The sequence below is a fragment of the Corythoichthys intestinalis genome, chromosome 12 (assembly GCF_030265065.1).
Source record: "Corythoichthys intestinalis isolate RoL2023-P3 chromosome 12, ASM3026506v1, whole genome shotgun sequence".
NCBI lineage: Eukaryota > Metazoa > Chordata > Actinopteri > Syngnathiformes > Syngnathidae > Corythoichthys > Corythoichthys intestinalis.
In genome coordinates this window covers 37,546,756-37,562,954 of record NC_080406.1, presented here as the reverse complement: position 1 = coordinate 37,562,954, position 16,199 = coordinate 37,546,756, and the positions used below count along the sequence as shown (strand labels likewise).

The following is a 16,199-nucleotide window of genomic DNA, read 5'->3' as shown; positions in this document are numbered from 1 at the left end:
ACATTTTAGCAAAGAGCCTCATCGCACACTGATACTGACTATGATTATATTGTGCACACTCATGCATGCTCATTCACCAAAACAGAGTAGGTGAAAAGGTTCAGCAGTGAAAAAAAAACTACTGTTTCAACTAATAGAAAGCAGAATCTTGACAACCATGAGAGGAAGAATAAAAAGGCATCATTTTTAATTAAAAGTCTTAAATAGTGAAAGTAGCTGTTTCAGTTATTTATAGTTTGTTTTATCTCAGAAACACTGATTAGTTTGATTTATATTATTAACCTAGGGTCTGTTTGGCTTAGGTTGCTGGAAATGAAAAGCAAGCAATAAAGGCTGCTTCAAGAACAGAAAGTTTAACACATTTGCTGCCACTGAGGACAAAAGACTGGGTTACTTCAGGCAGAGACCGCTGTCAGCCCCCAAGTTCAAATGGATTGGACGCCAATGGTTCAATTATTGTGAAGGTTGTTTTGAGGTTTTAGTCCTCTAAAATAACCATTTATTTTTTTTGGACTAATTAAATGTTAGACTGTTCAGAAAATAAATCATAAAATGGCACCTTCACTTCAATCTTTTAAGTTTTTGCTCAAATATATAAACCACAATTACTGCAATTTTTGCACTATAAGGCACACCTGACTATAAGCCGCCACCCACCAAATTTGGCACGAGAATGGCACTTGTTCATAAATAATCCGCACTGGACTACAAGCCGCAGCTGTCCTCACTGTATTATGGGATATTTACACCAAAAGATATGAACCTGTAACACTTTAAGACCAAATGAACCACCATGAAACTTTGAACCAATTGGCTGCAAAGCCAATTCATTGCGTCAAGAAGCTTCCTTTGGCCATCACTGCTCCCTTGAGGGAGACTGTCAACCTCTGCTGCCACCTGCTGTCAACATTGTTGTTGTCCAACATGCCTCCTAGCATGTATTGTAGCGCTACAGAAAATAAAAAGTCATGTTCTGTGCCAATTATTTCTTCAGTTACTGTCCCTGTTGTTTCATTAATAAGGAGTTACGGTATTCGGTAACACTTTATTTGACAGTGGCGCCATAAGAATGTTATTAGACAATCATAATTATGACATGACACTGTCATGAGCATAAATGAATGTTTACAACAGATGTCATTTGGTGTTATTCCGCAAATTATCTCACTTTTGAATGGATGTAAAACATTCAAACTGGACATAAATGGAGTTAGTGACATAATTTGCCAGATGGCACTTAATGACATCTGTCATAAGCATTCATTCATGCCCATGATAGTGTCATGTCATAATTATGATGGTCTTATGATAGTCTTATGATGCCGTAGTCAAATAAATCAACAAATAAGCCGCACTGAACTATAAGCCAAAGGATACAAAATAAAGGAAACAAGTAGCGGTTTAGAGTCCGAAAGCTATGGTAGTTTAAAATCAAAAGCTTTAATACAACTCAGTTTAACATAAGAAATTAATACATCTCGGTTTTACAAAAGACATTAAAAATATCAAAAGATTAAGAAAAAAAAAAGCTTTTTCAACGAGAAATGCCGTTCTAAAGAGAAGTAGTGGTCATGTTTGCCTTGTCATTTCGATTTACATCAGCCAAAACCGGATCGGCTGTTATCTTATTACCAAATCCGATACTGTTAAATCGTATCGGACGACGACAACATTGATGTGAAGTACAGTGCTTTTCATATTTAAGAAACTGACAATCCTATAGTTAACTCATTCACTCCCAGCCATTTTCACCGGAGCAAGGCCCTTCGCTCCCGGCCGTTTTACTGGATTTTGACTGATTTTGCAAGGCCCACAGAAAATTCTGTTCTATTGCTATATAAACATGGAACCCACCAAAAGAAAGATTAGACTCTCTTCTTTCAGCAGAAAAAAAGTAAGTTCATATCTTTTTCCATTCTTTAGAAATCAGCATTAGAAAATAGCTTAGTTCTAGCAGTTTTCTAATTTCTGATGAAACTGAAATATAAAAAAAATAAAACTGAGAAATTAAGCTTTTTGTTAAAGCATACATTTCAAACATAACTTTGACTTTAACACAGCTATTTTTCGCCTATTTGACTTCCCAAAATCTGAATAATATTTTCGTTCTACAAACAACAAGACAAATAGAGCTTTTGATCGCAAAGTAAAAATGTATTTACACATAACTAAACTATTGAACTGTTGAACTATTTGCGCACATAACAATGGGGAAGGTTCTCGGCTGCTCCCGGTTGAATGATGTGGCTCTGACGAGTCCGGATCAAGATCAGTCTCACTTTTTTCATCATCTTTATCGTTGGTTTCAACCTCGGGCTAAGGAGTAACGCAACATGAGCTCCGCAGATCATGTGTGGAACCTGACGCTGTTGAGGACGTCACCGTCTGTCTCTTTGCTGAGCGCATCTAGTACTGCGAATCAGTGTGCATGCGTGATACTTGAACGGACTCCATGGACAAAGGCAGTCTGGATGGGCACGCCAAAAAAAACCACATATGACAAAAAAATCGTATTTGTGCATTAAGACCTGCAGATTCCTAGCCTTAGTGAAGCCAAATTTTTGTTACTGCTACTTAATTAATCTATTTTTCTCTGCTGTTGCTGAAGTGCAATTGTTTGTGTTACTATAACTTTATACTTCTGTGCCTAAATGCTTTAGTTATTGAAGTGTAATTTTATTTTTTTCTTGAAAAAGACATTTTATTCTGTGTTTCTGTGTGGTATTGATATTGTTGTCTTTTACTTAAAAGAGGCATGGTCTATTGTTTTAGTTGTGATTTCTTAAAAAGTATTTTTTAATTTAAGAGTAAACGTGTATTGCATTTAAATGGGTGTACTTAATATTACTTAGTCTTATTAATATATACTGTATTCTTACTGTGTTATTGTAAATTGGTTAAAAAAAATTGGAGGAATGGGGGGGCGCAATAATATCGCATATCGCAATAATTTATGAGAGAATTTATTGCCCACTAAACTACTACTACTACTTGTTATCGCGACAGGCCTACATATAGTTAAAAAGCTTGACACAATAGAGATCAGTTTTCGATTTTACACTGAAAAATTTGTTCAAAACAGCTTCCAGACCTAAAACGACAAAAACTGTGTACCCTAGTGTAATTTATGTTGAGAAAAATGGAGAGTAGATGGGAAAATGCGCTGTGTGTTTCCATAAAAATCCAATCAGGTCACTAAATCAACAGTGTATCCCTTGTAGCTTCCTTGACAAACAGCTTTGCAAACCTATTTTCCATCCATAAAAACCTTCTGTGTCACATCATTTGTTCTCTTCGTCGGATAAAAAGCATTGACTTGGAGGGACGGCATTATTTCAAAGCCTCACTGATAAAAATAATTCCATTGGGTCTGATTGGACTTGTATAACCTACCCCACAGAGCAAATCGATGTACTCACCATCAGACGTGTGGAGTGTGCTGTTAATGTGATTGTTACTCTGATAAACTGATCCTGTGGGGCCATTCACTTGGTTCATCAAACCAGACAAGATCGGAGAGTTGTCAAATGAGCGATTTGACGACAGACTGTGCTGATCCTGAAAAAGAACAAAAGATAATAATGCATTTAAGGAACAAAATTCACTCATTCACCCTTTTGATTGTTCAAAGGTACCTGAATGGACGCAAATCATTACTAGGAGGGAAAAAAAAAAAACTAACAACGATGCATACTAAAAGTTGGGAAAGTCATACAATGACAAACAAGATAACTGCACTTGTGTAGACAGTTAGGCCTCTTAAGATGCTGATGAAAACAAATCAGGCATTTCAGCGTTGTGATATATTTTTGTCGGTTTCATGAGAGTTCTTTGGGAATTTAATTAGCATATATTCATAGTTTGTCTGGTAAGCAGAAACTCTAATAATTAACATATATGCATATGCATGATTTTTTTTTCTATCCCTCTTAAGAAAAAGAACTCAAACAAACACCCGAAAAGATGGTCTGTAATAGCTTTCAAATCTCCTCATTTCTTCCCTGAACGTGTCAATATTGCCTGGCAGCATGCATCTGAATATGAATACTTAGGAAACGCAGTCACAAATCCATCACATGAGTGGACAGCACAGTGCTTTTTATATCTGGTCGTTTTATGTGATCATTGTTTAGACATACAGATCTCCACAGTTTCTTATCTACATTTCCAATTCAGATCTTAACATTGTTATGATAATGTGTAATAGCCTTTTGTGCACACAGCCTGCATTTCTTAAGCAAACATAATATCTGTAACCAAAGGGCTTGCGTATACTTGCTTTCAGGCAACACTACATAAAATGCCTGAGGCAGTGAGAGCCACCATGTTGAAAGCTAATATTTTAGGATTTTAAATAGGGGTGAGCAATTTTAAGATACAGTTTGTAGATCAAATTTTTGGGGGATCAATCTCAGTGATCACCTGTGACATATTTGAGCAATCAAACATGGTGAAGATGCAAATTCACTATATTTCGGCAGATTGCCAACAGTCCCTCAAAAAAGTCCAATGTTGCTGCTTTTCGAGCAGTTTCTTACACCACAGTTGAGTGAAACTGTAACACTAAACCAGAGGTGGGTAGTAACAAGTTACATGTACTCTGTTACATTTACTTGAGTAACCTTTTGAGAAAAATGTATTTCTAAAAGTAGTTTTACTTGAGTAGATTTGTGAAGAAAAAAAACGCAACTCTTACTCCGCTATTTTTTTTGCCAGCGATGCAAAGAGTAGCTCTACCAATTTCACCAATGAGACGTCGCAAGAATAATCACATGACTCCATTACACCAATCTGTTGCAAGCTTGCTGTTCTATGATCACGCCAGCCTGTTCACTCACGTTCAATAAAGTATTTGACATGGAGCGATGCCCTGAACATGACTCGAATGCGCAGATTTAAACCTCTCTCCCAGTTTTTATTTGGCACCGATTGGCCACGGAAAAGCGGAGATATGATCCTTTTGAGTTCAGAAAAAAACTATGAAGGAACTACTGTATTCACTATTCAAACTAGAAACTATTTTCTCCACTAGAGGGCACTCATGGTCTTTGGACAAATATCGCTTTATTTCCGTCTTTTTTTTTCTCTCGCCTGAATTCAACATTGTTGTTCTTTTGTTTGTTTTTGTATTTCTTTGGCTTAATGTGGTTATGTAATGGGGTATTATGGGGTACAGTATGACAACAACAGTATAACAACAGTTCATATAGATAAGTTTGTGCTGAGAGAAAAAAAAATATTGTTTAAAAAAAAAAAAATCAAACAAAAATAAGCAGTTATTCACAATGTTTCTCATTACTTGAGTATTCTTTTCACTTAATACTTTTTTGCTTGTACTTGAGTACATTTTTTGGACGACTACCTTTACTTGAATAATATTTGAAGTAACGCTACTCTTACTTGAGTAAGATTTTTGGCTACTCTACCCACCTCTGCACTAAACACACATCACAATAAAAATTACACATACTGTGCACCTTAAAATACAAAATGCATTTTGTTTTTTGAACACCTGCTAGCTTAATGCTAATACACAATGAAAGACGCTGTTAACTGGGAAACGGAAATTTGCCTTGAGTCACTTTTCTTAACTCCCGAAACAATATTCACACAAACACCAACGCCTTGGGAACATTTTCATTGTAGATTCATTAAAACAACCAGTTAAAAAAGAAAAATAGAATAAAGTTTAACAAAATCTTGAAACAAATAGAATATAAATCTGTAGATTTTTGGGGGGCAGATCACGCAGCCCTATTTTTAAATGCATCTTATCATTCATCCCTTAAAAAAATGGAACTGATCATTTTTTTACACGCTTAAAAGCACTGCATATTTAGGCCTATGTAAGTATTTACATCTTAGTGATCCTAGCCTGGGTGCTTGCATATGGTGTGCTACAAATACTTACCAGCAAAATTTTGGATCATCCACAAAGATAAAAGGGGGGGGGCAGAGTCCGCTACGGGGCTGAATTAAACGCAAAAAAAATTTAATGTGCTTAAGATAATACAGTGAGGGAGGAGGGTGTTGGAGTTGAATATTTCATTTGGAGTATATAAAAAACAACCATATGTTTGTCTAACAGTTATCATTCTTTCAAACACTTGTTTTACTTATTATTTTTCTTATTTTATATATTTATTTATTTATTTTTTAAATATAAACAGTATTTTAACTGTGTCCGTTTGGGTTTGCAAATATCGACAAACCGGAAACAAGGGATTCACATGGCCACGAGCATTTTGTGCATGACATATATCATCTCTGTTCAATAAAATCCTCTATCACCAATGCAAAAAAAAAAATCCATTTACATTCAATCCATGATCAGTGTGTATAAGGCTCTTGATAGATTCCACACAGCAATGCAAAGTGGATCGGCTGAATAGCAGCCAGTCTGAAAAGAATATCTTTTTACTTGTAAAGAAAAGAGATAGAGGTGAGAGATGAACACCAAGCCACATGTGCATGCTCACAAAAGCACAAGGACAAAGCCAGTGCAAATGCTCTTTTACAGTTAGCTGGTAAGAGCAAAAAATGAGAGCAGGGAGACTAGTGTCAAGTATAAATGGAGCTAAAAGCACTGAAAAGTCAGTGCGGAAAAAGGCAGAGTCAACAGCTTGTGAAAAAGAATTTCTACTTTAATCCATAGGGGGTGAAGAAATGGGAAAAGGAAACTCAAAAAAGGACATCAATTTAGCTGAAAAAAGACATTATTGATTGACATTTATACCTTCACAACTCTCATAACCACAAGCTGGATGGTCCCTCTTACATTTCCCTCATGTGACATGGAGCTGCGGAGTGTCTCCATGGCCACATGATTGGAGCGGCCAAGCAGTGATTCTCCATTCACGGCGACAAGCTGGTCATTGATGTGCAAACGTCCATCCTGAACAACAGGTTGGAAGGCAGAATTATCTTACAAATGCTCTTTGGTTGTTTCATTTCTCAAAGCTTCTTTGTTAAAGGGAACCTCGGACTTAAAGACTCGTAGCCCCACAAAGGAACAATTGTTCTGTTTTACTAAAAGATGTTATCAGAAAAACATAAAATATTGCAATTGATTTACAAATCTATAATATTTAGTACATGTTTTGACCTACGGAGGGCGTCATGTTTATGCGTGAAATATAATCAATCAGGGTGACGACGTAGTTTGTCACTGTCACAAGTAGAACACTTCCGGGTAACTGTAATTCCTTCTATGCTGTGAGACGTAACACATGCGCACAGCGGTTATATGTGGCGGGTACTTATTATTTGTGTTTTTATTGAGACTTTTATTACCTTTTATTGCCTCAAAATACTTTTGCATGTGTTTCCATCTCATAATTTTAAGCATTGTGTTTTATTGTGGTAGCTTTAAAGCAGATTTTTGATCTGTTGACCACATTAGTCACGAAGCGTATTTAAACCACCCTTATTTGATATTACTACATTAATTATCTTCTTATGACATCATTAGTATGTTCTGTCTGTATGGATCTAAACAAAACAAGCTGAAAGTACGGAAGTACTTTGGGTGTCAAATTCGCCTCTTCTAGCAGGTTTCACCGGTGTAGCACATTTTGGCAGAACACCAGTTTTGTCGTACTCTCGTTTCGTCACATCCCGTCTTTCCTGTTCATTTAGCTTTTTCTGCTCGTTTTGTGAAATATCAACAGTACTGTCATGCTCATTAATGTTGAGTTTCGGTTCAAATTGAAAGGGTTGAACAGATGACATGTTTATGTCGCTAGAGTCTACTCTGGAAGCCCGGCAGCGTAACCCAGTGATGTCACCACCCTGCGCCGTCAACAACAATGGCGACCAACTAGTTAAACTAATTTTACAAATTGTATACAAACAAAAACATCAAGAAGGGTTTCGATTTTCAAATTATTTGAACTCATAATAACGTTTATCTTTTAAGAACTACAAGTCTTTCTTAACATGGATCCCTTTAATCTAAAAACGTGGTACACGGGCACTCTGTAGTACATGGATCCCTTTAATCTAAAAATGTGGTACACGGGTACTCTGTAATGCATGGATGTCATATTCGCGGGCCATATCGTAGTTATGTTTTACTTCGGCGGGCCATTTTGTCTGCCAATGGCGTACCGCAAGCAACACATCACTTCCGCTCATTAATATTCATAACATTAGCTACTGTTGCTAAGTAGGGACAAGCTACCGTTTGTCCCTAATAGGAAATGAATGGAAATCGTGTACGAAGGAGATGTTTACAGAGCTAAACCTACCAATTTTCTCCGAAAATAATGTGCCTGGTGCCAAATTGACTGGCAAAGATGTGGAAGAACATAAAAATGTTCAGTTAAAGAGATGGCTTTAGTGTCGAAGGCTGAAAAAGACGAAAAAAACGAGCCGACCTAAGCATAGGTTTAGCTTTTTTATCGACGCGACTGACAATGACATTCTCCTGTTTCAACAAGCTATCCTTTACCATCAGCCCTGTCTTTCTTATATATCCTCTGGTTGTCCTACGTCTCTTACCATTCTTGTGGGTAATTTAGTTAGCTTTGTGTAGCGAACGCAAATGCTACTCAGTGACAGCCAACGAACACTTTTAATTTTTTCATTGATAACACATCTTAATTCTATAATTTATCTAAACTTCCCCCTTAATAAAGTTTTTTTTCTAATATATATATATATATATATATATATATATATATATATATATATATATATATATATATATATATATATATATATTAGGGCCGTCAAACGATTAAAATTTTTAATCGAGTTAATTACAGCTTAAAAATTAATTAATCGTAATTAATCGCAATTAATCGCAATTCAAACCATCTATAAAATATGCCATATTTTTCTGTAAATTATATATATATATATTCTGTAAAATAATTTGTTGGAATGGAAAGATAAGACACAAGATGGATATATACATTCAACATACGGTACATAAGGACTGTAGTGGGCATTTCACTCTACTGTCATTTAAATCTGTGAATGCTGTCCTCACTCCGAAGCGTCTACTTTTTCCAAAGCTAGACAGCTAGTGAACGACGCCTTAATAATCAGACTTCTTTCTTTTTTCACCTGATTTATTAATAAAATGGCCTCAAACCACTGTCCTCTTTAGACCGTAGTGAAACTATTAAAAAAAGTACACAAGCATTGCATTAGCAACAACGTTAGCTTAGCAGGCTATACAGGTTCACTAAACATAAACAAAAAGTGTCTCATACAAAAAATATAATATTTCGCTTACTAACATAATATGTACATTCTTTACAACAACCATACTTACGGACAAATCTTGTCCAAGGATCATATAAGCACAACATTAGAACGTAGGCGTCAGCCCGAGACGTCGTGCAGCCATATTGAACTGGCAAGAAAGCAATAAACCATGTCGCAAAGCGACCACAAGAGTTCGCTGTTAGACAGCACAAAAAACCTTGCTGTAAAACTTACCAAAAGGCAGAATACTGTCTGAGCGGGACATGTGCGTTAATTGCGTCAAATATTTTAACGTGATTAATTTAAAAAATTAATTACCGCGCGTTAACGCGATAATTTTGACAGGCCTAATATATACTGGACTGTCTCAGGAAATTAGAATATTGTGTATTCTAATTTTATGAGACAGTCCTGTATGTTGGTGCTATCGTCAACTGGATGTACAGTATATATATATATATATATATATATATATATATATATATATATATATATATATATATAGATATATATATATAGATATATATATAGATATATATATATATAGGACTGTCTCATAAAATTAGAATACACAATATTCTAATTTCCTGAGACAGTCCAGTATATATATATATACATATATATATATATATATATATAAAACAGAAACTGTAACGGTGGCAGTCAGATACCATTGGAATTCTTTTCAGGGCATTCATTGTCAGACAGAAGCAGTACGGCACAACGTTACGCTAAAAAAATAAGTTAAAAATATAAAAATGGCTTACCTCTTTGTCCTCTGAAAGACCATGGCAACCCAACATAATGTTTACTGCATATGAAATGTGAATGGATTTACAGAGCTGGTGTTAAAAGTCCGCGCAAGTTGATTTGGTCTTCACATTTTTTCCTCCCGAGTATTGGGTTTCCGGAAATGTATGAAGAAAACATCCTTCATGTGTCGTAATGTCTAGAGTCGTTTCTACAAGTTCCAAAAAAGCAATGCGTGATCGGCATGTTCGTGTTTGAAAGATAACCGGAGAAAAGTAGCACAAATTACGTTGTGTCTATGCGAGGGCAGGTCTATAATGTCCCACTTCGGCTTTACTTCCGCTTTACGGTGTGAAGTCACGGTCTAAAAATAGCCCGCGTGCGGTACGCCATTAGGGCTGCCACAATTCATCGACCAATTGAATAAATAAATCTACAACTATTATGAGTTATGATAGTTTAGTTCTTTTAGAGGCAGTGTTGTCTGAATTTATAAATTTATAATCTTTTTTTTTTTTTTTTTTTAATCTCTTAACACAAAATATTCTGTCATTATCAGTTGAATTTTTGGGGGGATTTTTTTTTTACATGATAAAAACAGAGGAAAATAATATTAAATAATTAGTGGGGGGTTTTTTATTAATTTAAAAAGGGAAAATACAATATAAAGTATATGCGTTTTTACTTTTGTAATTTTCGTTTTTTAATCAACAACAAAGAAAAAGTTTTGTTTTTAATTCATAATCCATTTAAATGCAGTCTATTTTCAAATTAAAATGTATTAATTAATTTACACAAAAAAACAGGGAAATATTTTTTTCATATTTACATATATGTACAGTATATATGAAAAAAAAAAAAAAACCTACACAAACGTATTGATGGCGATTAATGGCCACTTCATTTAAACCGGATAGACTGACAGGTAATACTCATGTTTAGTGCCATTTAATGAGCTAGAGGTCCAGAGGCTGTCTTCTCCCAATCAAAATAGATTGGACCTCCAGCGCCGTCAATGGCAGCCAATTAGTTAATGTTGGTTCTTTGAGGTGGTACTTAATGTAAAATCTCTGAGAATTACTGCCTGGAAAAAAAGAAGAAAAAAAAACACCTACGAGAAGAATAAATTTCAGTTGACACTGAAGGACATTCACCTTGTAAGCAGCTCCTCCATGTATAATGGATTTGATGAAAATTCCCAGGTCCTCACCAGTCTCTCTTGACTTGTTTCCTTTAAGGCTAACACCCAGCCCTGCCGAGCCAGAGTCATTGAGGGGCACCTCAAACATAAGTTGCTCCTTTCCATTCTCCAGAATTAAGCCATGCTCAGGGAGCCCCTCGTCTTTCTAAAAGAAAAGGGAAGACAGGAAGAGAGGGACTTCAGTCTAGTATTAAATGAAAAAGAAAAAATCATTAGTCACTCAAAGCACATCGAAATTACCTTTCCTTCCTTCTTTTCAAACACCTGTTACATGGAGGAATCAAGCAACAACACAAAAAGTAGAAAGGAAAGCCCATTTTCACTCAAAATTAGAACTCTGATGTTAAAAGAGGAAGAAAAAAAACTCACAGCAAAGGATAAGGCTTACCAAAATGAATTCCTTAAACTGTTGCTAACTGGTAAATAACCATTAAGAACCCTGTGTGAGTAAGTACAGTACTGTTAATTCTGGGGGGATCCATGGTTTACGAAGATCTGTTCCTATGCTGGCAACATAACCTTAGTCTGTATCCAACTCATTTTCTGAAATTGACAACGACAGATGCCCAATCTATATAAACTGCAAAGGTTGCAGTCTATTGCTGTCAATGGCAGTGAACAACTTAAAATCTTTCTTGCTGTTTTATTGCTGCAAAATCCCACCTTCAAAAAAAAAACAAAAAACAAATATGAACGTTTTACTGACAGGAAAAACCTGTTCCTCATGGTCCCATGTTTGCTTTTCATCAACAAGGTTCCCCCAAAGCTACAACAGAGCGCATGTTAATCATTCCGTAAAGCTGGGCAAACCACAGCGGAACATTCATCATCAAAGTACAGTAAGCACATGTTCCCAAGCAACGGAACCATTCCCATTTGCAAGTCGCCTGCAGCTACAACCAGTACAGGGATAATCTGTCAGTCTTCAGCCTCAGGTGAACGCAGACATAATAGGCATCCATCATGAGCCATGTAGCAATTACAAACTGAATGTGTGATGACAACTAAAAGGTTCAACAAGATGCCAGATGGACCTTCTTTCCGGACTGAAAGGGTGCAGGTAGCATTAGAAATTAAGCTGAGGCATTAACATCTTCTTTAAAACAGACATATAAAAGTGCTCTAGTAGTCCAGTTTACTGACATACCTACGTTACGGCCATGTTGGGGAGGTCAACGATCGACCTATCGAAGGTCAGATGGAGGGGAAATAAGTTGGCAGTGGCTGAAAGTAGTTCAACAAGCCTGTTAGCACAATGGTGGCTACCACTGCGACTACTTGGTGGGATATACGATGGTACCTCTACTTCCGAAATTAATTGGTTCTGGAAGTAGTTTCGTAACTTGAAAATCCTGTAGGTAGAGACGCGTTTTCCATGTAAATGTCCTAATCTGTTCCAAGCCCCCCAAAATTCAGACATAAATCTTTTATAATGCATAAAAATGTATTGAAACATGTAACAAATATGTTACAATTAGATTATTGCACAATAAACATAAAATCAGAGTTGTGCATCATGTGAATAAACAAGAATAGAGTAAAGAATAAAAGTTAATACATACACATACACACACATACACACAGTTGAGGTCCCTCTTAGCCAATTGGATGCCAGGAACGCTTGGCAATAACTAATGGCAGAGCAGCAATAATTATGTTACGTTCAGTAAAATGTGGAAGCTGCATGTATCAGCCATACCGTATTTTTGCCTCTCATATTCTGAAATTTCTTTCGTAACAAGAGGCAATATTTCCCTGTTGAGGCATGTCTTAACCCGAAAATTCTGTATTTAGAGACACTCGTAAGTAGAGGTACCACCATACTAAATTTCAGCCAGCCGAGGCTTTATTTAGAGATATTTACACTCAAACGCATATGGTTATGTGGGCATAAAGAAAGAGGTGATAATGGCTTAATTTTAAAAACTAATTTTATATACTTGGCAATTTGTATTTGTCAGGGCTGTTCACAAGACTCTTTGTGGCTTGTCAAATGTAAAAATATTTTTATTTTAGAGGGATTTTTAAAATAATATTTGATTTTGTGTAGCTCAAAATGCAGTAAAGGGCTTATAAATACTTTTGGTTAAGAAAAAGTTTCTTCCTCCACACTTCCCTGATCAGACTGACTGTCTAGACAGGATAGGAGGCGACACAAGCCAAAACAGAAAAGATAAACATTAGAAAGAACTGCTGACAGATAATGGAAGAGCGACAATTAAAACCAAACATTTAATCACTTTATTGTAGTTCAACATCCTTAATACCCGTGATTTCTTACTTGTGCAATCAACATGTTGAAAAACCAGAAAAAAAAATCTTGATTTAGTGATACACTGTCTAGAAGTTAAACCAAAAGATCGAAGCAACAGGTTTGGACCACCCCGTGGGCTGTGAGATTGTTCTCAGAAGCTAACAAAAATATGCAAAGCATGTTATGTTGTTTATCTAGCTGATTAATTCCACCTCGTTACACACCGCGTAAGCACAACCTCTAGTGACTTCTTCAGTGGGTTTTAAGAAAAAAGAACCAGTGCTACTAATCAGTATGTATGCGCATGTGCTTATATGTGAAATTAATATAATAAATAAACCAGATTGCTAAAGTATAACATTTTCATTTAATGATGCAACTATCACAATGCAAGTCTATATACTGTAGTGTGTAGTTAGAAACACATTATGGCGACATTATTGGCTAAATGTTGTTTCATGATGACTGTAGGTTAATTCACTGAGAAATATTGAAATTATAATCACAATTTGTATATGCTTGTGTGATTTTGTGTTTGGTCTTATAGGTGCTTTATAAAATGCATCTCATTATAGACAAGATGTTTTTAAATGAAGTTCCCCACGCTGGTCGTTTAACATTTAAATGGCTTCCCGCTATGATGGATCAACTGGATTATGTACCATTAACAGGTCTCAGTGTGTCGATTGGTGTGTTTGTGATTTATTAAACTAAGCATGATCGACTTCGCATAAATTAAAATTTCACCCGTCAACTAAAACACACACACGCAAATAATTTAGACGTGTCAAATGCCAGTAAAACACAGGCAGTATTAAATGGACTTTATATCAAAACAGTGAGTTGGTTGAGTTAATTTCAGGCAGAACTTTTTTCAAACACAATTATCAAAAAAAAAAAAAAAAAAAAAAAAAAAAAAAATGAGGCCCCCACTGTAAAATCTCTCATCACAACGATTAGCTTAATGCCAGTTTAACGGTGAAAATTGGGGGGAAAAAAATGCACTGCCGAACAGGGAGAAACAAGGAAAACCAAAAAGAAATGTGAAATAACTTATGGGTAATGCAAAGGTGGATGTTTTAATGGTAAAGCATTATTTTCCGTTATGAATAGGGATGGGAATTGATAAGATTTTTCGATTCCGATTCCATTATCGATATTGCTTTACGATTCGATTCTATATCGATTCCTTCATCGATTCTAATTTGGACTAATGGACTGTATGAGGTTCTGGGTTCAATATTTTTATGGTTCATTCGCCTCGGAGTGTCGGTTACAACACAAGGAGGGGAGTGTGGAGTTGGTCTTTGGCACTTTTAATCCAACTTGGCAACAGGCACAACTACTAGTATATACAGGCAATGGCACTTGATAATAGAATCACTCAATGAGCAGATGAGAGCATGCGTGGAAAGATGTTGATGATTTGTATGTGTGTGGAAGAAGACTGGAATGTGTAGGTATATGTGTGGTTCTGAAAGAAAATTACATCAGATTTGTGCTGATGCAATAAACATTGCAGATTGACTGTGAAGCAGTCAATAACACACATACATGACTCGTAATTTTATAATGATACAAAAGTGGGGGGGCGCGAGCGCGCGCACAACTAGGAAGCACGCTGCGTGCACGTGCGGTCATCTTGGCCATAAAAGTGGCAAAAACTAAGCACTTTACGCTCATATGGATGTACAACATCATTTTAAGATGCTCAACTAACACATTCCCTCTTAACACAAATGTGCAACGCGAACATAATGTAAACAACGCTCTCCTCGACACAGCGAGAACGAGTGGGACCAACCAGCCGACGTAACAGTAAAAACACGAAACGGTCGCGCTGACAACTGCTCTAACTTATCATAAGAACTTTATGGCATGAAGAGGAAATACTTATATTCGTTCATGGACGCACAGATTATACTTCCTCTAACAGGTGGCCGTGCTCTGCTCGAAATGCGCACCTTACGCCTATTCTCGGTCCCAGAATACGCAGCGCGCATGACTCAGGAAAATATCCGGAACTAACTGACTGGTTGCTATGGGAACACATGCATACCCATGGAATCTTTCTAACAGGAGTATTAAAATTGCTAATAAAATAGTTTAGGATTATTTTAGATGCATATATGTTATATTTTTCTTAAAGAGTATTCGACGAGGAATACGACAGACCCATTAATAGACTTTTTTGGAAAAATCACCATTTCTTTAAGTACGTAGTCTCATGAATAATGACTTGGCCTGTAAAAGTCAATGTAAATACACTCAGCCACGACTCTCTCCAGACTTGATGAGAAGTCTCACCATTGGTAAAGATGTTGCCGTGCTTGCCGATTCGTAAGTTTACATGCGCAAATTTTGAATCTTGAATCGTGCTGCTTGGAACCGATAAGAGAATCGTTAGAAAAGTTGCCTACACAATTCCATGGAATCGGAACACTCGGAGCCGGTTCTCGATTCCCATCCCTAGTTATGAATATACAGAACTTCAGAGGGGGAAATAAGTAGTAGAACACAATCTGCAAAATCTGAAGAACAATCCAACTATGAACCGTGACTTTGTTCCCCCCAGCTTTAACCCCTCTGGCTCAGCAGCGGATTTTCAGGATCACGTTTTCATCTTTTTTTTGCTGAGCTCCATGTGTTTTATGTTAGCTTTAAACATGTTTAAATCAGATTCACACACATTGAAGCAGTTGGATTGTCTGAACTGCTTCTGCACAAGTGTCTCTGCCGCTTCTCTTTGATTTGGACACTGAAAATTAAGATTTTACT

The 16,199-nt window shown here is 36.3% G+C and overlaps 1 protein-coding gene across 6 annotated transcripts in view; it reads right to left on the bottom strand.

Moving 5' to 3' along the window:
• LOC130926807 (partitioning defective 3 homolog B-like) overlaps window positions 1–16,199 on the bottom strand; it is a 221,383-nt gene that overhangs the window by 140,610 nt on the left and 64,574 nt on the right. For all 6 annotated transcript variants that reach the window (XM_057852050.1, XM_057852051.1, XM_057852052.1 and 3 more), the window contains exons 13-15: window positions 11,121–11,312; window positions 6,737–6,895; window positions 3,420–3,558 (exon numbers count right to left, since the gene is read on the bottom strand). In XM_057852050.1, coding sequence (XP_057708033.1) covers window positions 3,420–3,558; window positions 6,737–6,895; window positions 11,121–11,312 — 490 coding nt within the window. The remainder of the gene's footprint in view (window positions 1–3,419; window positions 3,559–6,736; window positions 6,896–11,120; window positions 11,313–16,199) is intronic.